This window comes from Mycena indigotica (genome assembly GCF_014461135.1).
Source record: "Mycena indigotica strain 171206Taipei chromosome Unknown Mind.scaff0007, whole genome shotgun sequence".
Taxonomy (NCBI): Eukaryota; Fungi; Basidiomycota; class Agaricomycetes; order Agaricales; family Mycenaceae; genus Mycena; species Mycena indigotica.
Genome location: NW_023503006.1, coordinates 1450635 through 1474437, shown reverse-complemented (window position 1 = coordinate 1474437; position 23803 = coordinate 1450635). Strand labels below are relative to the sequence as shown.

Here is a 23803-nt window from a genome sequence, read left to right as displayed (position 1 = left end):
TGAATGCAGGCCAATCAGAAGCTCCAGCCAATTTGACCTTAGAAGTCTCCATAGCAAAAAACCTAGATGGTGCAGAATATTTTCTAAATGCTTCTAGCTTCAAGAGCGAGCAGTGAGTCTTGATAAGAGCAAGTATGTTGTCAGAGCTGTAGCGCTCCGGGGCCCATAACCTGTCAAAATCTGTAAATGTGCGGAAAGCGCAGTAACCTCAGTCTCCCGCGTATATGGGATCAAAGACTCTATTAACTACCTGTAAATGCGCGGAAAGTGCAGTAACTAAGTACAGTAAGTATTTATATAAGTTAATTAAGTAAAGTAACATACCCTCAGTCTCCCGCTATATGGGATCAAAGACTGAGGGGCAACGGAAAAGAGGTGTCAGTATATATGTAAATGTAATGTACCTGCTGACACTCCCGGAACTCCCATGGAGATCACTATCACGGGCCGGAGGCCGGGGCGGACCGCCATCAATTCCTGACAGTGGGGCAGTTGGCTCTGGCTCACTGCTGTTTACTGCTGGTGCCGAGGTAGCTGCGGGACGGGGTTGTATAGACCAATAAGCCAGAAGATTTTTCTGGAAATAATCAATGTCTGTACAGTGTAAAGTGACCGCAAATTAACATACGATGGGTTTTGGCTGCGCTGATGTCCCAGTTTTTGTCGTTGTCCCAGAGTCACCAGACGGCGCTGAAAGCTGAATCCAATACAGTTTAGTGGATGGAAGGGAAGGAGAGCAAGTTTCCGCACCTCAGACTTTGGCATACACAAAACGGCCCGTGCTTTCTTTGTTATTCCTGTCCTGTCCCTCCACTGACTTGTTCGAGATCTTGACTCCATTGGGGCACTGGCTGGAATGAGATCGCTGTTTTCGCGACGACGCTTCCGTGATTGAAGCTGCCATGACCAGGTCAGCACACCGCAAATCCATGAGAAATCGAGGCCATGCACCTGGTCATCCGTCAAGAATCTGCGCTTCTTCGATGGCAGCTCATGGTCTGATGCGACAGTGCTTCCCTTGTCAGAATCCTCCACTTCCTCCTCCTCCTCTGGTATATAAGCAGGGTCTTGAGCCTCGAGACACGCGTTGGCCGTGTCGTTCTTGGTCTTGACAGCTCTGAGCGCGCCGCGACACCGTCTTGAGATGGCGGGCATGAGAAGAGAAGTCAGCAGGTTGCCGGGCGGGCATCATTTTTTCGGCGTCCGTCCCCAAAAAAAGTGAAACACCGTGGGAAAATTCTCACCAAGACGTAAATCGTCATATTTTTGCATGCTGAGTTCGACAAAAATAGTTAAAAATTCTACAAAAATTCTCCCGGCCGTACCGGCTGGCCTAAGAGAGGTGACTTGGTGCACTGTATGTTCGTCAAGGTGAAATACTACTAATAGTGGTGCCAGGTGAGGCTTAGAAGTTTCCCTTCAATATCCACTATCTCAGCTAAATTTTATAGTATAGGATACTTTTGATGGCAGAGATGTCACACTTTGGCTGACTGTCACACTAGTGTCACATTGTTTACAAACACCCTCTTCCCAGAATGCCTGTTTATAAACAAATAAAACAGGGGTGTTTCTAAACCAGTTTGTGATGGCTTCGACACCGTTTCTCTTTACAGCAGTTTTGGCACCGGTTTGAGGAGAGTAGCTTACAAGAAATGTGATTTTCACATCTTAAATCTTGTCGATTCAAAATTTCCCATTGGGTCCCAAGATAGAGTAGAATTCATCAGGATCAGTCCTACTAGCTTCTGGAAAAGTCATCCATTACATGTAAGACACTACAACAAGCATCCCAGTTAGATCGAGGACCATAACGAGCCCCAATGTCTCATCCAACGCCAACCCTTGAGGAGGCCCGCGGTCGGCATCGAGGCAGCGCGCCGCCTCGCCCTCGAGATGCAGTCTCCGGAACTGTGATTGACCATCAGAGTCGAGAAAGACGAGCGCGAGCCGTCTGTCCCTAGTCTCGTCCCATTCGTAGGCTGTGGCCGGCGGGATGGGCAACGACCTGCAGGACATATCGCCCGGAGACACCCATCGCATGCACAAGCGGCTTCGAGGGGTGGCCATGGCATATCGACTGCGGGCCCTCAGGCTGGGGCAATAGGTCCGCGGTTTCGGGGATTTCAGCGCCGCTTACGGCGGGGACGGCCGGGGGTGTGGGCCAGAAATGCGTGAAGGTGAACGAGGCGCCGTTTTTGTTAGACCTGAAGCCGCGCCAGGAGACGCCGCAGACGCCATAGTCGGGGCGGACGACCAGCGGGGAGTAGTGCCACATGCTGTGGGTATTGAGGTTGTGGCGGAGACACGCCTCCCGCTCTTCTTCGCTGAGCAGGATCAGCTGGCTGGTGGAAGGGTCGAAGTGGTGCGGCCCGCCATCGAGGGCGATGCTGTCCACGAGTACGTCTTCCCGCGGGGTGGTGCCGAACATGCGGAGGCGCAGGAGGCCGTCCGAGACATGCACGGATATGGCCTGTGCGTCCAGTTCACGCTGGGCAATCTAGAACAGATTCAGAATGAGTTGATTTTGCCAACAGGGGCACGGACCATGCCGTGCCACAAGTTCGGGATGCGCTTTACCGCAGCCTGTGGGTCAAGCGTCCAGTAATAGAACGCCCGGCCTGTGGTGAACCCAATGATCTTCTCGTTGAGGAAGAAATCGGTGGGCTTGTGTGGAGCCATGCCAATTGGGGGAGATATAACCGTGTTGAACAGGATATTGTTCATATTCGAGAAGTCGAGTTCAATCACAGCGAGGCTGGGCTTGCTCCTAAAAAAAACAAGGGTCATGATGTCAGCCATACGGCCCATTACACTTGTAATTGGCTTTTGCTTACCTGTCTGGCAGACGTACTGTGGCCCCCAGCATCGCCCGCCCCTCGACGCTCACACACGCGGGGCCAACGACGAGGCGAAGGCCTGGGACCTCGGTCGTGCCAGCACACTCCCCCCGTCCGCGCGTCCCAGCACGAAATCGCGTGATCTGAGTAGTTAACGGTGACCACGAGGTACGTGCCCGGAATGCAGAACATGGGCCACTTGCCGATGTGGAAGGAGCGTGTCCAGGCTGGGCGCGGCGCGTCGGAGTGCCAGTTCTGAAGTAGCCTGTTGGTTTGTCGGGCTAGTATTTGAAGCCGGGCGAGGGGCAGAGTGGATATGCTCTCGTTTTCCGCGAGGGGGAGCGGGTGCAGTTGGGTGTAGCGGATACGGCGGACTGCGGCAATCCAGAGGGTGCGGTAGTCCTGTAGCGCGCGCAAGGCGCGACACGTCTACAATCGCGTTGACTCGTCAGCTTCAGATTTGCATGGAGGAAAAGGTAAGTGCGTACTGCCAGAAGGCTTATGAGGTCGCAGATGTCCAGCTCTTGCCCCAGTCTGAGGAGCACGTCGTCTGGCCAGCCGGCTAAAGAGGCCATGCGTTGGCAGAAGAAAAACACGTTGTGTCACGGATCACGCGCCGTGACGCGACGTCTCGGATGACTCCTGCGTGACAGCCCGTCACTTGTCACACCGTTTTTCGACTCAGGCTGACGCCGAGGCTGATGTCAATATTAATCCCGCCACCGATGCCGACGCCGATGCCGACGCCGACGGCAACGCCGACGCCGACAACAGCACGTCGCACGCGACGTGCTACGCGCACCCGGCGCCCGTGATCGCGCATGTCGTCGGCACGTCGGGCCGCCACGTCCTGCAGCTCGTCGGCGCGCCGCACACCCGGGGCCCCGAGGTTGCCGGAGCGGCCCGACAGCTGGCGCTGCTGTTCCTCGACCGGGCGGACCGGCCGCAGCTCCGCATGCTGCCGCTGGAGGGTGCGGCGGCGCGCTGCAGTGATGGCCTTAGGGGCCCTAAATGCACCTTTTGTATGGTTTAGGGCCTATTTAGGCTTAGGGCCCTAATTTAGGCCCACTTGTGTAGGGCCTAATATTCAAAAAAGGAAATTTATTTCTATTGTCATTCTGAGTATTGTATTATGAATATAGTATTCAACCAATGGATAGACATGAAAGTTGGTTAGTACTGCTCTAAGAGGGCATTAGTAGTAGTAGGCAGCCAGCAGTATATCAACCCTCCTTAGCATACTATTTTATATCTAATCTCAAAGCCACCAGCTGATAACAGAATTCTTTATTGATCATATTGGCAACCCAAAATCATTATATCCTTTTCTGTAAGGGAGTTTTTATTGGAAGGTAAGATGTCGCATAATATTTTGATGCCATCATAGGGCTTAACTAGGGCCTAAATAAATTCCTGGTTCAATTTAGGGCCTAACCTTAGGGCCCTAATAGGCCCTAAATCCTTAGGCCCTAAAACCCTAAGGCCAACACTGGCGCGCTGTCTGGAGTACGACCGCTGTCCGCCTTCCCACGTGGTGCGTGGGGCGTATAGCATCGCGTTCGATGATACGCTCGGGCTGGTGATGTTCTTGGATGCGATGGGAAGTAAGTATTCTACATGTGTGCATCGACAGGAGTTGAGTGTAATCGGAATACGATCTCTCATTCAATAACAGTAAACAAGAAGTTTGAATTCAACTCAGACGCGCGGCGTTCAATCGAAGAACGGGAGGATGCCTGACACGTGCGCTGGCAGGTCGACCTCCGGCGCAAACGGGAGCTCGGTTGAGAGCCCGTGCACCTTCCCGCCGATCTGCAGCGCGATTAGCAGCCCCGGGGCGGCGATCAGCGTTGTGGTGTCTCCTGCCATTGCTCGGTGACGCTCCCTTTAAACAGACAAGTAAAACACGCACCCCAGTCCCCGTCGTCCCGCTGCCACCGCATGCCGCCGTCGCAGGGGCCGCCCGGGCCGAGCTGGAGCACGTGCACGCCCTGCGCCTGGAGGGCGGCGACGGCGAGCGGGGTGCGCGGCGCGTCGCGGTGCGCGATGTGCAGCTGCCACGTGCCCGATCCGCGCGTCGCGGCGGTGGCCCAGAGGAGGCAGACGTACGGCGTGTCGGCGAAGGGCATGCTGTAGGCGGCGCCGGGGGTGCGCAGCGGGGGCGAGCGCTCGTCGGCGAGGCCGGTCTGCGGCTTAAGTAAGTATTCATTGAGGAGGGGAGGAGGGCGGCGCACCCCGACGAGCCCGCTGCCCTGTGGCACCGGTGGCAGAGAAAGCTCAGAGTCAACTTGAAGCTCCGACTCCGACGACTCGGAGTCAGAGTCCATCGTGCTTGAAAGGCCGCTCATTCGCCGTGGGTTGTGGGCGGGGTTGTGGTTGTCGTGTGAGAGAACGCGATGGCGTCACTAGTGACCGAGCGTGCTCTCAATGGTGGCGTCAGCCTTCTTTTTTGCTTCTTTTGGGGGCAGTTGGGGGGCAGGTTTAGCGCCTTCGAGAGTAAGAGAAGCCCACCAAGTATGGCGTCTAGGCCAGAGTTCGACGTGGGAAGATAAACAGCAGGCAGACATTGGAGGGCGGGGCTTGGGCGAGGCATCGACCGGACACGACGGCAGGAAAGAGGCAAAAAACACGCGGTGTCACAGGCACGAGAATCTCCCCGGCAATCATCTCGCGTGACACTGCGCTGTCACCTCTTCGCACCTCTTCACTTCACCACCATGTCAGTCGGCTGCGCATGCCCCATTGGCCGGACGACGGGCTCCTGCGCGCGAAGGCGATCGACGTGACCCACCCCATGCCAGTGGGCGTCATCCGGAAACAATACCGGTACCGGTGGAGAGAGAGGGAGAAAAAAAAAAACACCAGTGACGGCGGGTCACCATGCGCGTGGGCCGTGACACAACGTGTTTTGTCTCATGTCCATTCCTGACGGTGATTGGCGAACCGGACGGCGGAAAGCCTTTGTCTACCGCGCGCAACGACGACGAGTACTTTCCTCCTGCCAGGCCTACGCTGGCCCACCGTCGCCCACCGTCCTCCGGGAGGGCTCTGGGCATGGACAGCAGCCATCACCCATCCACGCGCACGACGAACGCCAAGACTTGCGCGTCCCGCCCCGTCTTCTGCAAAACCCTCATCCAGATCCTCTCGGCCTGCATTTCCGCCGCTGCGCTGTCTCAACTCTAACACTCATCTACGGAACGGTCCTCCAAATCCCGGGCGGGACATCGTCGTCTGCAGACAGAGAGTCGGCCAGAGCACGCCAGAAACCGGAGGTCAAGCCCGCTGTTGCGCTTCGTTTATTGCCCACGGGTAAACAAGCCCGCTCACTGAGACCGGCCGCAGTCCTGGCCAAGTCTGTCAAGCCCCAGTCTCGAATCCATCGCCGCGTCTCCCGACGAACTGTCCGGCGTGCTACGGCCTCGAAGCGCCGCGATTGGTCATCCGTGTCAACGGCGACCGTGACGATCGTCGGCAGGGGATGTAAACACGAGATTGCCGGGACTACACTTGGCAGCCTCGTCCCGCTCACTGGCATCGCCGGACCTATAAGAGCCGGGGTAGTGGAGACGAAACGGGTGGTCTCACCATGATCGCCCTCAACGTGCTCGTCCTCGCACTCAGCGCCGTCTCCGCGCTCGGCAGCCAGATGGCGCCTCGCGGGCCCGGGTGCGTGTTTTTGTGGTTTTCCTTTCGACGCCGTTGCTGAGTTTACTGCGTTTTGTCCAGCCGTGTTTGCGGCACCGAAATCTCCGCCGCGCAAAAGGACGCCGTCGAGGCCGACTTTGCCGCCCGGCGGACGGGGCTGGCTGCGACTGCGAAGAAGCCCAAGTCCGTGACGATCCCGACCTATTTCCATGTTATCCGCGGCGCGTTGGATGACGGGAACGTCCCGTGCGTCGAATGCGCATCCCACGAACGGTGTTCTAATGCCTTCCCCAGTGATTCCCAGATTGCTGAGCAAATGCGCGTCCTCAACGCCGCCTTCGCCAACACATCCTATTCATTCGAGCTCGTCGAGACGACCCGCACGGTCAACATAAACTGGTTCGAATTCGCGTCGAACTACGAGGACGGCATCTACGACCAGACCGAGATGAAGACCGCGCTGCGCCGCGGCGACGCCAGAACGCTCAACCTGTACTCGGTCGGGTTCCGCGAGGGGACAGCGAATATGTTTGGCCTGCTCGGCTACGGCACCTTCCCCTTCAGCTACGAGGAGGCGCCCAAGGACGACGGTGTCGTGGTCCTGTACAGCACTCTCCCCGGCGGCACCACGGAGCCCTACAACCTGGGTGCGAATTTGGTTCACGAGGTCCGCTAGGCTTTTCCTCGTCGTCGTTGTTACTCATACTCCCCAAGGTCGGCCACTGGACGGGCCTCTACCACGTCTTCAACGAGGGAGACCTTTCGGGCACATGCGACGGCTCGACGGACCTGGGTGCGTCCACTTCCTCCTCCACAAGTCGTTGAGACGCTGACCAGTTTTCACAGTCGAGGACACCCCGGCGCAGCGCTCCCCAACCAACGGCTGCCCCGAGGGCAAGGACACCTGCCCCGACCTCCCCGGCCTCGACGCCATCCACAACTTCATGGACTACAGTACCGACGACTGCCTCAACGACTTCACGCCGGGCCAGATCGAGCGCATGCACGCGCAGATGGGGGTCTACCGTGGGATCTGAGTAGTTTTTGGACTGGACATTATTCAGACTTTTGTATCACGGACAGTAATATTGCATTTATCCAATGGGTTTCGTATACTCGCCACCTAAATACAACTTGGCAGGTCCGCGTCAGCAAGCAAACAGCCCCCCTTTTGCCAAATGAAGAGAGTTACGAGTACAAGCCTAAGAAGGTTTATACATAGTTTCACAGAAATCCATCTCCTCCACGAGCCGCAGGATCAGGTTCGTCCGGCCAGTGCAGCTCAGAACCGTCGTACAGAAAGTCTGAGTCAAAAAAGGTGTGTGTGTGTGTACGGATGAGTCATCCTTCCGATCGCGCGGCTGTCGCGCGTGATCCGTGACACAACGTGTCTTTCTTTTGCCCACTCATGATCTCTTTAGCCAGCTGGCCAGACGACGTGCTCCTCAGACTGGGGCAAGAGCTGGACATCTGCGACCTCATAAGTCTTCTGGCAGTACGCACATACCTTTTCGCTGCGAACTTGAAGTTCAATGACGATTGTAGACGTGTCGCGCCTTGCGCGCACTGCAAGACTACCGCACCCTCTGGATCGCCGCAGTCCACCGTATCCGCTACACTCAGCTCCATCCGCTTCCCCTTGCCCAGAACGAGAGCATATCGAGTCTGCCGCTCGCCCGGCTCCAAACGCTGGCGCGCCAGACGAACCGGCTGCTTCAGAACTGGCACTCCGACGCGCCGCGCCCAGCCTGGACACGCTCCTTCCACATCGGCAAGTGGCCCATGCTCTGCATTCCGGGCACGTACCTCGTGATCACCGTTAGCTACTCCGATCACGCGATTTCGTGCTGGGACGCGCGGACGGGGGCGTATCGTGGCAGGACCGAGGTCCCACACCTTCACCTCGTCGTCGCCCGTCCGTTTGTTGGCGTCGAGGGGCGGGCAATGCTCGGGGCCACAGTACGTCTGCCAGACAGGTGAGCAGAAGCCAATTACAAGCGTAGCCGTATTGGCTGGCATCATGAACCTTGTTTTTTTTTAGGAAAAAGGCCAGCCTCGCTGTGATTGAACTCGACTTCTCGGATAGGACCAACATCCGTTTCAACACGTTGATATCTCCCTCAGTTGGCATAGTTTCGCACAGCCCCGCCGATTTCTTCCTCAACGACAAGATCATTGCGTTTACCACAGTGCGGGACTTCTATCACTGGACGCTGGACTCGGAGGCTGCGGTGCAATGCATCCCCAACTTGTGGCACGGCATGGTTTGTGCTCGTCTTGACAACATCGACACATTCTGAATCTGTTCCAGATTGCCCAACATGAACTGGATACACAGTGCATTGTCGTCTATGTCTCGAACGGTCTCCTGCGCCTCCGCCTGTTTGGCACCACCCCTCGTGGAGATGGACTCGTGGACAGTTTTGCCCTTGATGTCGATTCGGACCCTGTCGATCCCGCTTCCACCTGTCAGCTGATCCTGCTCAGTGAAGCAGAGCGTGAGGGATGTCTCCGACACAACCTCAATACCAATAGTATGTGGCACTACTCCCCACTGGCCGTCCGCCCCGACTATGGCGTCTACGGCGTCTCCTGGAGCGGCTTCAACGCCAACAGAAATGGCGCCACATTCTACTTCACGCATTTCTGGCCCACACCCGTCCCCGCGCTAAGCGGCGCCCAAATCTCAGAAACCGTGGACCCATCGTCTCAGGCGAGGGACTCCGGGCCACAGTCGATATGCCATGGCCACCCCTCGCAGCCGCTTGTGCATACGACGGGTGTGTCAGGGCGATATGTGCTGCAGATTGTTGGCCATCCTAGCGGGCGCAGCTACGAATGGGGCGAGATCAAGGACAGGCAGCTCGCCCTCGTGTTTCTCGACTCTGATGGTGAATCTCAGTTCCGGAGACTGCATCTCGAGGGCGAGGCGGCGCGCTGCCTCGAATCAGACCCTCGATGCTGACCGCGGTCCTCTTCAAGGGTTGGCGTTGGATGATACATTGGGGCTCGTCATGGTCCTCGATCAGACTGGGATGCTTGTTGTAGTGTCTTACATGCCAGTGTAATGTATTACTTTTCCAGAAGTAGGACTGATCCTGATAAATTCTGCTCTATCTTGGAACCCAAATTGAACCGACAAGATTCAGATGTGAATTTCATATTTCGATTGAACGCCCGAACTTCTTGTTCCTTTTATTGAATGAAAATCATAGATCATATTCTGATTACCCTCAATGATGCACAAATGTAGCATACTTAACTAACAACTCGCGCCAGAACATTTTTTTTTTGTTTACATATATGAAACCACCGTCAGCGTCCCCATCGCATCCAAGAACATCACCAGCCCGAGCGTATCATCGAATGCGATGCTATACGCCCCACGCACCACGTGGGAAGGCGGACAGCGGTCGTACTCCAAACAGCGCGCCGCCTCACCCTCCAGCGGCAGCATGCGGAACTGCGGCCGGTCCGCCCGGTCGAGGAACAGCAGCGCCAGCTGTCTGTCCGCTCCGGGGACCTCGGCGCCCCGGGTGTGCGACGCGCCGACGAGCTGCAGGACGTAGCGGCCCGACGTGCCGACAACATGCGCCATCACGGGCGCCGGGTGCGCGTAGCACGTTGCGTGCGGCTTCCCGTTTTGGGTTCCGGCGGTGTCCTCGTCATCGCCATCAACATCGGCGTCGGCGTCGGCGTCGGCCGGGCCGTCGGCGTCGGTCCGCGGCATTGCCTCCGGGGCCCGGAAAAAATGCGTCGCCGTGATCTCGGGCCCGCTGTTCGCACTGAACTGGCGCCAGCCGACGGCGCACACGCGGTACGCGGGCCGCACGACGAGCGGCGCGTTGTACTCCATGACGTCGTACTTGGCGTCGCCGTACGGGCGGAACACCGCCTTCTCGTACTCGGTGTCGAACCGGACGATCGCCTCGAGCGCGGCGCCGCGACGGGGGACGCCCCGGTCGGCCCGCAGCGGGACGGTGTCGGTGAACGTCGCGGGCCAGTCGGTGAGGCTGAAGATGCGGAGGCGGCCGAGTCCGGGACCGGCACCGGTACCGGCAGGCTCGGGCAGGTGGACGTAGCGGGAGATGGAATGGTACGGGGTCATCTAAAACGGGATGAGTTTGTCAAGGTAAGTGTTCCAAATCCACAAGGCCACCACGCACCTCATCCGCCCACGGGTTGGGAATATTGCACACCGGCGCTTCGGGGTCCAGCGTCCAGTAACAGATCCGCGAGGCGGAGGCCAGGCCGAAGAGCGTTTCACTGAGGAACAAAGACTCGTCCGTGTGGGCGTCAGAGTCCGCGTCCGAGTCAGAGTCCGAGTCCCCGGTTAGCCGGAACGGCGGTGACATGATCGGCTCGAAGGTGACATGCGCTCGGTCGGTGAAGTCCAGCACAAGAACGGCGAGCCGGGTACTAGTAGTATCGTCTCTGGAATTCCACATGAGCTACACATTCTTCGTCCAAACTGCAGTGGGGAGCACGTACGCGTTTGGAAGGACCGCTATCCCTCCGAGAACGGCCCGCCCATCGTCCCGTAGACCTGAGGCGACCATGGATATTCTCAGATGCGGGACGTGAATCGCGCCCACACGCTGCCCCGTCTGCGTGTCCCAGCACGACACAGCGCCGGTGCCCTTCTCGACGAGGACAACAAGATGTGTCCCCGGAACACACAAGATCTTCCCCGGCTTGCCAATCTCCAATACGCGCGTCCACGTGGGCCGAGGCGCCTCGGAGTGCAGGTTCTTCAAGAGCCAGTTTGCCCGCCGCACGACCTGCTGGAGCCGCGCGAGGGGCACTGTTTCAGTTTCGGCTTCGGTGAGGGGGAGTGGATGGAGCTTGACACGCTGAATAAGCGCCACCGCGTCGAGCCAGAGCGTGCGGTATTCTTGCAGTGCACGGAAGGCCCGGCAGGTCTGCCAATGGCCGTCAGCAAGCGAACGGGCCCCTTTCGTCAATGGAGAGGTCCTCACTGCAAGAAGGTTGATAATGTCACAGAGGTCGAGGTCCTTCACGAGCCGCAGGAGCAGGTCGTCCGGCCAGTGCGCCAAAGAGGAGCTCGGAACCGTCGCCATGAAAGTCTGAGTCGAAAAAGAGTGTGTGACAGTGATTGCATGTCACGCAGGAGTCATGCGAGACGTCGCGCGTCACGGCGCGTGATCCGTGACACAACGTGTTTTTCTTCCGCCAACGCATGGCCTCCTTAGCCGGCTGGCCAGACGACGTGCTCCTCAGACTGGGGCAAGAGCTGGACATCTGCGACCTCATAAGCCTTCTGGCAGTACGCACTTACCTTTTCACCCCTGCAAACTCGAAGCTGACGAGTCAACGCGATTGTAGACGTGTCGCGCCTTGCGCGCGCTAGAGGACTACCACACGCTCTGGATCGACGCAGCGGAGCGCCTGCAGCACGTGCAGCACCATCCGCTTCCTTTGGCAGCGACCGAGCGCATCACGAGTCTCCCTCAAGCGCGTCTGAAAACACTGGTCCGCCAAGCCCATCGATTGCTTCTCAACTGGGAGTCCGACGCGCCGCGTCCCTGTCTGGACACGCTCATTCTCGGTCGGTGCTGGCGCGTACCTCATTTGCATTCCGGGGACAAGTATCTCGCCGTCATCATCGGCGGCAGCTATGAGCGGGTGATCGTGACCTGCTGGGATATGCGCTCGGGCGTGCGCGCCGGCGAGACGGCGGTGGAGCACTTCCGTCTCCTTCAGGGGCGTGTATGTGCCCGGCCCGACCCCGATCGGGCGCTGTTGGGCGAGCAGTAACGAGAATAGTAGGAGTGGGACTCACCAAGTAGGACTGAATCCTACTTTGATGAGCCCAGTCCTACTTTGATATGATAGATGGCATGTGGACGCTGCCAACAGTGCATAGCCGAGTGATAAAACGACACTCAAGATCACAAAATCAATCAAACACAAATGAATGATGCTCCGCGCAGCGGGCCTCCGTGGCGAACGGCAGCCCGCGGCAGCGTGGGGTCCGGGGCAAAGCCCTGGTCGGGGTCCGGGGTGGAAAACCCCGGCCGTCGCGGCCGGCGCCGCCACCCCGTTAAAAAAGGTGCTTATGACATTGAAACAGCAAACAAGTCGCCGGAAGGAGGTCCCACGCTCCGCGCAGCGGGCCCCGCGGCGAGCGAAAGCCCCCGGCAGGGTGGGTCCAGGGCGAAGCCCCTGGTCGGGGTCCGGGGTGGAAAACCCCGGCCGCCGCGGCCGGCGCCGCAACCCTATTGATGCGACAGTTGTCGATCCATCAACGTGTGGTTGATTTGCGGGAAGCGAGTCCCATTCCGGGGCCGCGGGAGTAGGACTGGGACCCATCAAAGTAGGACTGAGTCCTACTGTGCGAGTCCCAGTCCTACTATTCTCGTATATACTCCTGTTGGGCGGGAGGGGGGCAAAAATATTTCGCCGCTCTTAGGGTGGGCGGCTCGGAAGCGGCTGGTAGGCGGCTCTGCGGAAAATGAGTAGACAATATCTTTGTCATTACTTGACATAATAACGACATGCCTGCGCCGTTCGATAGCCCCCGACGAGCCCTTTCGAACGCGCTATCAAGGGGCTCGAATGGTGGCTTCGTCGTCGAGCAATGGCCTTAGATTTTTTGGGTGGGCGGCTCGGACGCGGCGGTAGGCGGCTTTTTGCCTGGTTTTCGCCGCCCTCTTTTTGCGGTGGGCGGCTCGTGGCAGTGCTGCGGCGGCTGTGGGCGGCTCTTGCACAATTGAGCGCGGCTCTTGTGTGACAGAGGGCGGCTCCCACCCAAACCAGGTGGGCGGCGATGAACACGGCCGCCCACCCCAGTAAGCGGCAGCTGCGGCCCCGCTCTCTTCCATTGACCTCACTCCTCGTCACCACAAGGCCGTCGCCTTCATCGCTGGCCACTTCTCCGGGTCGTGAACGCATGTTGCGTTGCCGGGCCGTCGTCGTCGTCGCCATCAACGTTCGCCGGCGGCGTCGACGCTGACAGATGATCCATCGATGATGAGTCATTCTCATCACCGCATCTTGTCTTCGCTCCACCACCTTCACGAGCGTCATTTTGGCTGCCAACAACAACGTCAGTGCCTACAGCACAGGGGCCGCCCGCCGCCGCCGCAGCTTGGTGAGCGGCCCGGTGAACCGTGACTAGTGCTCGATGCTTCTCGTCAACAACGCCACCGCGCACTCCTGTTCCTAGCAAAACTCACAACGGAGTCATCCATCTGTGTTCGCTGGTGTCTATGGTTCGGCAAGCTGGCTCTCACTCTAATCTATGGCGGCGAATGGTGCGCGGCCCAGTCTGGCAGTGACTCGGAGCAGCTCGGCGAGCAGTGCGCGACGCCGGGAAGGGCAACGATGGCTAGTACGCCACTAAGTGGCAGCTGCATCGACCTACGTCCCCGTTGTCACGCGGTGTGGTGTCCAGCGCATATGACCGCCGCGCCGCGCCGTCTTCACCGCACTCGTCCTCGCTGCTGGTTTGGCAACGTGCTCAGCAGGGGAGCAGGCTTCCCTGGTATACGGACTTTCTCGTGCGCGTCAAGTCAAGCTGTGCTGTGGTCGTGTCCACCCGCAATGCAGACCCGGATCTCCGCCTTTGCGCGGCCGCTCCCGTAGGCAACGTCCCTGGCCCCTGGGGACATCCCGAATGGTGGGCGGCAGCATGACGTGGGTTGGGCGGCTAGGTAGGCGGCTTGGAATTGGTGGGCGGCTCGGTGGGCGGCCTGGAATTAGCGAGGGCACGCTTTCTGGGTGAGCGGTGGATACCACTAAGCGGCAGCTGCATTTTCTTGCATCGACTTACGTCGTCGTCGTTACGACCACCGCGCCTCTTATCCGCGCTCCTCCTCACTGCTGGCTGGGAAACATGATTAGCGGAAGAGGACGCTGCCCAAGCATACAAGCTGTACTGTGGTGGTCTGCTCGCGGCACTGCAGACCCGGATCTGGAGATGGTCTGCTGGCTGACAGGACTCCAAGTCGTAGATGCCACTCGAATCCTAGATGTTCTCAACGAGCGGTGTTCTCGAACGCAACACAGAGAAACTCCCCGGGCTTCCTGAATCCTGAACTGCGAGTATCCTTGCGCACCGTCAACGACACCCTCCAAGCTCCCGCGTGCCCACAACCCGCCTGCCATGGACGCAGAGCCCACCGTCTCAGTGTGTGACGCATACCGCACTATGAAAACGGCTACCGGGAAGGCTCGATGGCAACGGCGCAAAAGCGGCGGCTGCGACTCCCTTGCATCGACCTATGCCCTCGTTCGGAGTCGTCATCGCGCGACGTGGTGTCCAGCTCACATGAATGCTGCGCCCGCCGTCTTCGGCGCGCTCGTCCTCGCTGCTGGTTGGGCGATGCACTGTGGCCACTTCCACGGGGCCTCAATCATCCTTGGCCCGGGCCCCGGTCTCGTTGGCCCACGACTCCTACTTGGGCCAGCTTCGGCAAAGACGCTGGTGCTGGGCAGTGGCCCGGACTCGAACAGCCTCGATTAATCGACACGCTTTTGGCGGAATGGAACTGGCCATATGAATGATGAACGGCTTGGTACGGGGCTTGCGGTAGTGTGCGACGGTGCGTTAAGCACTGGCAGTTGCTCCCCTCACCAAATTGGTGGTGTCGATGACCTAAAATAGCCACTGTGAAACGAAGACTACAGCTGTTAGAGTAACATCTTCGCTGTTGTGTAGGATATATAAAAGGCTATTTATCCCTCTCAAAATTCCAGATTATTTTTCTGCAAAAATCAGTGCCGCCCACCCTTGCGCGGCTCAGTACAGCAGCGCCGCAGGAAGCCAGGGGCCGTGAAAAAGTGCAGTATTACACTGTGGCGTCATTGGGTGCCCTACCCGCTCACAGGCATCCATGTTTAGCGCAGTTTGGATGTCCTGTGGTGACGGAGAGAGGTGGTGAAGACTTTGTGTTGGAGGGCAGCTAACACATTAACTGGTTGAATTCTTCAGTCTTACTGAGCATATTGCTTCAGTAAGAGTCCTATATAACAATATTGTACACCAGTCATATCAATTCCTGGGCTACATACCAAGAGTAAACAATCCCTAGAAAATATTGACATTACTTAGAATGGAAATAGCAGCACAATGACGACAAATTATGTGTTGGGGTCTTCACTACGATGTACAGAACACCCAAGAGTATGCAATCCAACAAAAAACCCAAAACCTTAAAATCGAAGCACTTCGCCGCCCACCCTGGGCGGCGCTCTGGGCGGCACGCTAACATGGCCGCCGCGGCCCTGAAGGCAACAGAGACGACGCCAGCTGTCAGAGTGAGTGTCTGGCACGCAGATCTATCGTCTAGTGCTGCATAACTGCAAGGAATGACACTTGGCGCCAACGCCAGTAGCGTTGATCGACGACGGTGGGCGGCGAAGTACATGATCTGACGTCATCATGTACTTCGCCGCCCACCCGCCGCCCACCTACTGGTGTGACTGCCGCGGCAGCGTGACAAAGGTGGGCGGCGATGGGGCTAGGTGACGCGGCGGTGGGCGGCTGGTGGGCGGCGGAGGGCGGCGAAATATATCTGCCCGCGGGAGGGTTGGCCAGTGAGTGACCGCAAAATTCGTATGAACCTGGATTCAAGTTTAATGTTTTCGTGGCAGGAGACTAGCTGTCCTCATCGTGCACATCGCAGACAGCGCACATGTCCGCTTCGAGACCGTGATTTCGCCGCCGCTGGCGATAACCAGAAACCAGGACCTCTTCCTCAGCGACACGCTCTACGGCTTCGTCGACGTGTCACGCATATATCACTGGAGTTTCGACCCAGCGGAGGCGGTGCGATCAATTCCCAATCCCTGGACCGACCTGGTATGTGTTCTTTTCTGCGCAGTCCCATCCGGATCAATTGATGCTGCTGCAGCGAACTGGATGGTTGCTCCGCTATGTCCACCTACCCGACCGCCACTCCGGCACCCTCGGCCGGCTCCAACTTCTCGGCACCAGCGAGCACAGAGAAGCTATCGTTGCCAGCATCTCGCTTGACGGCGACGTAACTGTGGCCACACGTCAAGCCATCCAGCTCGCCGACACCGAGCAGGCCGCGCTCCGAAACAACACGCTCGACACGCAGACCGCGTCATGCTCCCGCCCGCTCGTCGTTCCGCCCAACCACGAGGTAATTGGTGCATCCGCACGCGTCTACGCCACACCGAGCGGCGGCTCGTCCACATTCACGCACTTCTGGCCTGCCCCCGGAGCGCTCTCCGGCGACACCAACCCGCCGGCCACTTCGGCGTGCTATCAGCATGCATACCAGCTGCGCTTGCAGGTCGTCGGGGTCTCTGGCCGCTCCATCCTCCAACTCCTGTTCCGCCCGGCGCGCGGCGACGCCGCCTCGGACGACACGCCGCTCAGCCTCGGCCTCGTGCGGCTCGATGCCGCCGGCCGGCCCGGGTTCCGGGTATTGCACCTCGACAGCGCGGCACCGTACAGTACGGCGAAGCTGACGCTGGACGAGACGCTTGGCCTGGTGGTGATGCTGGACCGCGACAGGACGATGACGGTGGTTTTGTATGTGTAGTTGAATTTATTGGGAGTGGGGTAGACTTCTACCTACTGCTGCTGAATAAGACGCCACATTGACACTGAAACGCGGGAAACCGGGGTGTGGGTGGGAAAGGTGTTGTGTGACCAGTTGTGACTTGTGTATTACGTAATTCTGACGAGTGCCCTGCCCGGTCACGTGCCTTATCTCGTTCCAAATTCCTCACAATATAAGCCGCAGATAGTCTTGAACTCGTAATTATATGTGATCAACACAATATAATATTTGTTAAATATTCTGGATGAACCCCCTTGCGGTGGGCTCCAGATGAAACGCGGGAAACTGGGGTATGGGTGGGAAAGGAAAGAACCAAAAGAGACACTATAGATGTGAAGGGAAAGGAAAACAAAACACTCACTCTACAACCAAAACCAAACTAAACCAACCCAACAATCCAATATAGTAGATAGCTCTTCCAATACAAATGTCGGTAACATGTTCGCGAGTGTGTTCGGCAAAGTATATGACTGTGGCAACCCAGGGATATTCGATAGTGATGTGTTTGGGTAGTTAATAATGTTGTTCAGTCTTTCCGCGCAGCGGCAAGGGTCGTGGGAATGATAGGTACGTGTATATAGTGGTCGCAATTCAGTATTGGTCCGACGGCATTATCGGTTCTTTATCTATTCCAGCTGGGTGAGCGCCTTCCTTTTTCATCACCCTCCTTTCATCTCCTTCAGCTATCTGTTTCCACCATGCGGTCGAACAGACTGACCGCGCCACGCAGGGCGCTATCGTCCTATTTGAGGTTCGTATTCCATTTCCTCCTGTTCATCTTCCTGATTTCGTCCAGGTCTCTGCCCAGTCGTTCAAGGGTGTCAGGGGAACCTCCCTTTCGGCCCCTCGGAGACGATCCCGATTCCGGTCCGACTCCGGTTCCGACTCCGGTGATCGCATCACCGCCTCCGTCAGGCGCATCGCCGCCCCCGCCTGGCGATCCCCCTGGGACCTGGCCTGCGACATGGCGCAGGCATACTGCACGGAGCAACGATCAACCTTGGCGCGTCAAGAGCGCAGTATATAGTTCCGCTACCTAGCAGGCGGACCCTTAGAGTTTCTTCTCTTTGGATCCTCCCCTGCTAGGTCAGCCTCACTTGTATTTGCTTACTTCTATTCACTCTTTGGATCCTCCCCTGCTAGGACCTTGATCTCAGGCCTCCGGGGTTGCCCTTACAGCAGAAGAAACTCTCTACGGGATCAACCGGACAAGATTGCTAGGTTCGGCGCTGACTCAGGCTCGGAATACGAGTCCGTTCCGCCCTCGTCACCGCCCCTACCACTTGTCCCCTCCTCCTCTGTCACTCCTGTCGTCCCCGCACCTGTCATGCCTTCCGGAGCTACTCCTGACGCTGACACTCGGCTGGATGCACTCGAGGCGAAAATCGACCGCCTAACTGAGGCCCTTACTCTTCTCACCACCCAGGCTTCCGCTGCCGCTGCCGCCGCTAATACTGCTGGCGGACCCCAAACAACACCACCCCCGGAGACGTCGATTCCGACTCCGACTCCGGTTCAGGGCGATTCGAAGCCCTCTTTGGCGACATCAACCTCGCCTCAAAATTGGTCTTGCGACCAAACCCTCCGTTCACCTTCAACGGCGATCGGAAACGCGGCCGCGTTTCCTTTACGCGGTCCGCACCTCGCCCGCCTTGCCCCTGAGGCCTTTGTGGTCAACGGAGAGGCGAGTGAGGAAAAGGCCGTCCGCTATGCCATGTCGTTTATGGCAGAAGGACCCGCTCAGCAATGGGCGGAGCGCCACGGAAGCAAAGCCCCGTTTCCGTTTCCGTCCTGGGGCTCGTTCGTTTCCGAGTTTCGACTCCGGTTCGTCGAGGAGAATGAGCAAGATCACGCTCTCTCCAAATTGGAGACTTCCGCCTATCACATGGGCACAAAGGATGTCTACCAGTACACCGACGACTTCGAGGACCTGATGGACCTCGCCGGATTCGAAGACGCGTTGGTCAAGGTGACCAAGTTCCGCCACGGACTTGACCCCTTGATCAACAACGGAATCACGTCCTCGAACGACCCCCGGACCTCCGGGACTACCTTAGCTGGCGCACCCGGGCCTTCCGTCAATACGAGGCCCTGGTCCGGGCCAAGCTGATCAAGTCAGCCGCCCCCAAGACGCCTGGCGGTTTGATTCGGACTCCGTTTCCGGTCAACCGCATCCCGGCTCCGGCCCTTTTCCGCCCGGTGGCTCCGGTCGTGCCACCCGCGGCCCGCGCCCCCGCTCCGGCGCCTCCAGCTCCCGTCCCCATGGAGTTGGATCGCACTAGGGCTCGGGGTGCCCCTCGTCGCGCCTGCTTCAGGTGCGGCGACCCAAACCATCTCGCCCGGGATTGCCCCCTCCCCGGGACGTCCGCTCAATGGACATCCTCGACGAGGTGATCCAACAACTCGGTGACGAGATGTTAGCGGAGTTGATCGCCCGCTACTCGGACACAGCTGCGCTGCCGGAGACAGCTGCGGAGTCGATGGCCGGAGAGGATTTTGTCCCCCGCGACGAGTGACTGGTGTGCCCTCGTTCGCGTCCATAAATCGTTTCGCTTGTTTGTATGACGAATCAATTCCTTTGCCCTGCAACGAGCCTGAAACGAAAGACATACCCTCCCCTGCCCCCATTTCGACTCCGTCTCCGACTCCGCCCGCGACTCCGGTTGTCGTCCTCCCGCCTCACTGCCTGGGAAAAGAAATTGCCCAAGCAGTACACTGTCGCTGCCTCCCCCGGAGTAAACTCCCTCCACCTCCCGTTGGAGCTAGAGTCCACCACCAGTGCGTTGAAGCTCTCCCTTTCTGGGCTTGTTGACTGTGGTGCCACCTCCGACTTCATCGACACGAACTACGTCGCTCGGAATGGCATTCCGGTCCGCACCCTGGCGCAGCCGATTCCGGTCTTCAACGTCGATGGCACTCCGAATGATGCTGGCTCCATCAACCAGATCGCGGACTTGGTCCTATGCTACAAAGGCCATTCCGAGCGCGTTCAACTCGCCGTCACCCATCTCGGTAAACAAGACCTCATCCTGGGGTACTCTTGGCTGCGGAAGCATAACCCAGAGATCGATTGGGAAACCAAGGAGGTCAAGATGACGCGGTGCCCCCGCGGCTGCTCCACTTGCCGCGAGGAAGAACGCGTTGAACGGACTGAGCTACGGCGACTCCGGCTGCTCCAGAAGCGACTCCGCTCCGGCCCGTTCCCCTCGGTCTGCGCCATGGACCTTTCTGGGTCTGATGACGGAGACGATTCCGTCTCCGGCGACGACTCCGGCCTGCCTGATCTGACGCCGGACTCTGACGACGACGATGACGATGGTCAGCTTGAAGATGGTGACCGCATCTTCTACACCTCGTTCCGTCCCTCGGAGGAGATACGCGCGGGCAGTACTGTCTCGCAGCGCCTGGCTGAAGCCTTCGCCAGGAACTCCGCTCCCCCGCCCTCCGAGATCCCGGACTGGGCTAAAGAGTTCCAGGACGTCTTCAACAAGGAGTCTTTCGACACGCTCCCGGACGGAGAACCTGGGACCACGCCATCGAACTCGTCCCCGACGCTAAGCCGGCCAACTGCAAGGTGTACCCCATCTCGCCCCTTGAGCAACGCGAGGCTCGGCGCGTTCATCGAGGAAGGGCTGTCGACGGGCCGGATTCGCCCCTCCAAGTCTCCGATGGCGTCTCCGGTCTTCTTCGTCAAGAAGAAGGACGGCGGACTCCGCTTTGTCCAGGACTATCGGGCCCTCAACGGATGACCGTCAAAAACCGGTACCCCCTTCCGCTGATCAACGACCTCATCAACCGGCTCAAAGGCGCTCGTTACTTCACCAAACTCGGCGTTCGTTGGGGCTTCAACAACGTCCGGATCAAAGAAGGTGATGAGTGGAAGGCAGCTTTCCGGACTAACCGAGGCCTGTTCGAGCCCTTGGTGATGTACTTCGGCCTGACAAACTCTCCCATGACGTTCCAAACGATGATGAATGACATTTTCCAGGACCTCATCCTTTCCGGAGACGTCATGATCTACCTGGACGACATCCTGATCGCCCATTCCGACCTCCGGAAACACCGACAGATCGTCCAGGAGGTCTTGCGCCGACTCCGAGAGCATAAGTTGTACCTCCGAGCGGAGAAGTGCGACTTGAAAAAATCGTCAATCGAATACCTCGGAGTCATCATCTCCCACAACCACGTCGAAATGGACCCCGTCAAGGTCGCAGGCGTCTCCGCCTGGCCGACTCCGGAAAACAAGAAGGATGTTCAGCAGTTCCTTGGGTTCGCTAATTTCTACCGCAGGTTCATTCCCGACTTCTCGGCCCTCGCGTCCTCTCTTTGCGCTCACCAAGAAGGACCAGCAATGGACTTGGGGCGACGGGGAGGCCTCCGCGTTCCAAGCGATCAAGGACGCGGTCACCTCGGAACCGGTCCTGGCGATTCCGGACGACGCACGGCCTTTCCGACTCGAGGCGGACAGCTCTGATTATGCGACGGGGGCGGTTCTTTCACAATCCGCCCCGGACGGGAAGTGGCACCCTGTAGCATTCTATTCCAAAAGCTTAAATGATGTCCAGCGCAACTACGAAATCCACGACAAGGAGATGCTCGCGATCATCCGCACACTCGAGGAGTATAGACACTTCCTCGAGGGTGCCGCGATCCCGTCGAGATTTGGACTGACCATAAGAATTTGGAGTACTTCAGGAAGACGCAGCACCTCAACCGGAGACAGGCCCGCTGGTCCCTCTACCTCTCCCGGTTCGACTTCACGCTGCACCACAAGCCCGGTCGCGACATGGGCCGACCTGACGCCCTCTCTCAGAGACCCGACCACGGAATCGATTCCGACAACTCCGGCGTCGTCCTTCTGCGGCCCGAACTCTTCCACGTCCGGCGCACTCGAGGGTGTTTCCGTTTCCGGTCCCGGTTCCGAACTTCTTCGCGACATTCGCGATGCCCTCTCCAGGTGAGCCTGACCTGGAGGAGCCCGTCGCACTAGCGGCCCGGCAACTCCTAAAGGTCCAAGGTCAAGCTCGAGGCCCCCGCTCCTCACGCTCCGGCCAGTGGGCCGTCTCCGGTGGTCTTCTCCACTTCCGTGGGAAGATTGTCGTGCCCAAGGACAAGGACCTCCGGAGGCGCATCATCGAGCTCTGCCATGACACTCGAGTCGCCGGACATGCCGGTCGCTTCAAGACCTTGGAGTTGGTCTCCCGGAACTACTGGTGGCCTCAGATGTCTCGCCATATCGGCCGGTGCGTCGCGACCTGCGACTTGTGCTGTCGCACCAAGGCGCTCCGGAGACTGCCCCACGGAGAGCTACACCCGACGGAAACACCCCGGAGCGCTGGCATACCGTCTCCGTCGACTTCATTGTCGAGCTCCCGAGGCCCATGGGTACGACGATCATGGTCGTCGTGGACACCCTTGGGAAGCGAGCCCACTTCTCCGAGTGCCATACCACGGTCGACGCAGTAGGAGCAGCCCGCCTCTACTACCGGAATGTCTGGCGCCATCACGGGACTCCGGAGAAGTACGTCTCCGACCGTGGCTCACAGTTCATCGCGGACTTCACCCGAGAACTCTGGCGTCTAATCGGCATCAAGCCAGCCACGTCCACCGCGTATCATCCGCAAACGGACGGTCAGACAGAGCGCGTCAACCAGGAGTTGGAGCAGTACCTGCGGATCTTCACCAACTATCAGCAGGACGACTGGGATGAGCTGATTCCGGCCGCGGAGTTCGCTTACAACAACCACGTCCACTCATCCACGCAGCAAGTCCCCTTCATGACGGACACGGGACGGCTTCCGCGCATGGGCTTTGAACCCGGAGCCCGTTCCGCTATGGAGTCTGTGAACGAGTTCCGCGACCGAATTGCCACTGGGGTTGCCGAAGCCAAGGCCGCTCACTAAGGCCAAGGAAGAGTATAAGCGCTACTACGACCGGAGACGCACTCCGTCTCCGGAGTTCAAGGTTGGCGACCGTGTTTGGCTGGATGCCTCTGACATCAGGACGACTCGCCCCTCGGAGAAGTTCTCCCACCGCCGCCTCGGTCCGTTCAAGATAGTCGCGGAGATCAGCAAAGGTGCCTACAAGCTCGACCTCCCTCCGCGCTACTCGAAGCTCCACCCGGTCTTCCCCGTCGTCAAGCTTGAGCTCGCCCAAGACGACCCCTTCGACGGACGCCCCAGCTACGACCAGCCCCCTCCGGACCTCGAGGACGGAGTCCCGGAGTGGGAAGTAGAGGAGATCTTGGACGCAAGGGTGAGGTATAAACGGCTGAATTACTTCGTCAGATGGAAAGGCTACGACGTCACGACCAGTGGGTCCGCTTCGACCGCGTCTTCGCCCCGGACAAAATCGCGGAGTTCTACCGTAAGTACCCTGGCAAACCACGGCACATCGCCTCCGCAACCTTCGACTCGATTCCGTTCCGGTCTATCGTCGGGGACGCCGCATTCAAAGGGGGGTGATGTCAGGGGAACCTCCCTTTCGGCCCCTCGGAGACGATCCCGATTCCGGTCCGACTCCGGTTCCGACTCCGGTGATCGCATCACCGCCTCCGTCAGGCGCATCGCCGCCCCCGCCTGGCGATCCCCCTGGGACCTGGCCTGCGACATGGCGCAGGCATACTGCACGGAGCAACGATCAACCTTGGCGCGTCAAGAGCGCAGTATATAGTTCCGCTACCTAGCAGGCGGACCCTTAGAGTTTCTTCTCTTTGGATCCTCCCCTGCTAGGTCAGCCTCACTTGTATTTGCTTAC

At 58.6% G+C, this 23803-nt stretch overlaps 4 protein-coding genes across 4 annotated transcripts; 2 read left to right on the top strand and 2 right to left on the bottom strand.

The window, feature by feature from the left end:
• Positions 1–4553: 4553 nt before the first annotated feature.
• On the bottom strand, positions 4554–5224 carry MIND_00818700 (uncharacterized protein; the record flags this gene model as incomplete). Its single annotated transcript, XM_037364858.1, has 3 exons — positions 5075–5224; positions 4753–5026; positions 4554–4702 (listed from the first exon to the last, which is right to left on the bottom strand). The coding sequence occupies exons 1-3, from the start codon at positions 5186–5188 to the stop codon at positions 4554–4556; spliced, it is 537 nt and encodes a 178-aa protein (XP_037218100.1). The 5' UTR covers positions 5189–5224.
• A 531-nt stretch (positions 5225–5755) lies between these two features.
• MIND_00818600 (Metalloprotease) lies at positions 5756–7525 on the top strand (the record flags this gene model as incomplete). The annotated part of the gene is made up of 6 exons (XM_037364857.1): positions 5756–6310; positions 6358–6509; positions 6570–6734; positions 6783–7155; positions 7203–7281; positions 7335–7525. The coding sequence occupies 6 exons, from the start codon at positions 5756–5758 to the stop codon at positions 7523–7525; spliced, it is 1515 nt and encodes a 504-aa protein (XP_037218099.1).
• A 350-nt stretch (positions 7526–7875) lies between these two features.
• Positions 7876–9453, top strand: MIND_00818500 (F-box domain-containing protein; the record flags this gene model as incomplete). Its single annotated transcript, XM_037364856.1, has 4 exons — positions 7876–7983; positions 8034–8464; positions 8530–8752; positions 8800–9453. The coding sequence occupies exons 1-4, from the start codon at positions 7897–7899 to the stop codon at positions 9451–9453; spliced, it is 1395 nt and encodes a 464-aa protein (XP_037218098.1). The 5' UTR covers positions 7876–7896.
• Positions 9454–9783: 330 nt separating this feature from the next.
• MIND_00818400 (F-box domain-containing protein) lies at positions 9784–11569 on the bottom strand (the record flags this gene model as incomplete). The annotated part of the gene is made up of 3 exons (XM_037364855.1): positions 9784–10596; positions 10655–10922; positions 10980–11569. The coding sequence occupies 3 exons, from the start codon at positions 11567–11569 to the stop codon at positions 9784–9786; spliced, it is 1671 nt and encodes a 556-aa protein (XP_037218097.1).
• Between the last annotated feature and the right edge of the window lie 12234 nt (positions 11570–23803).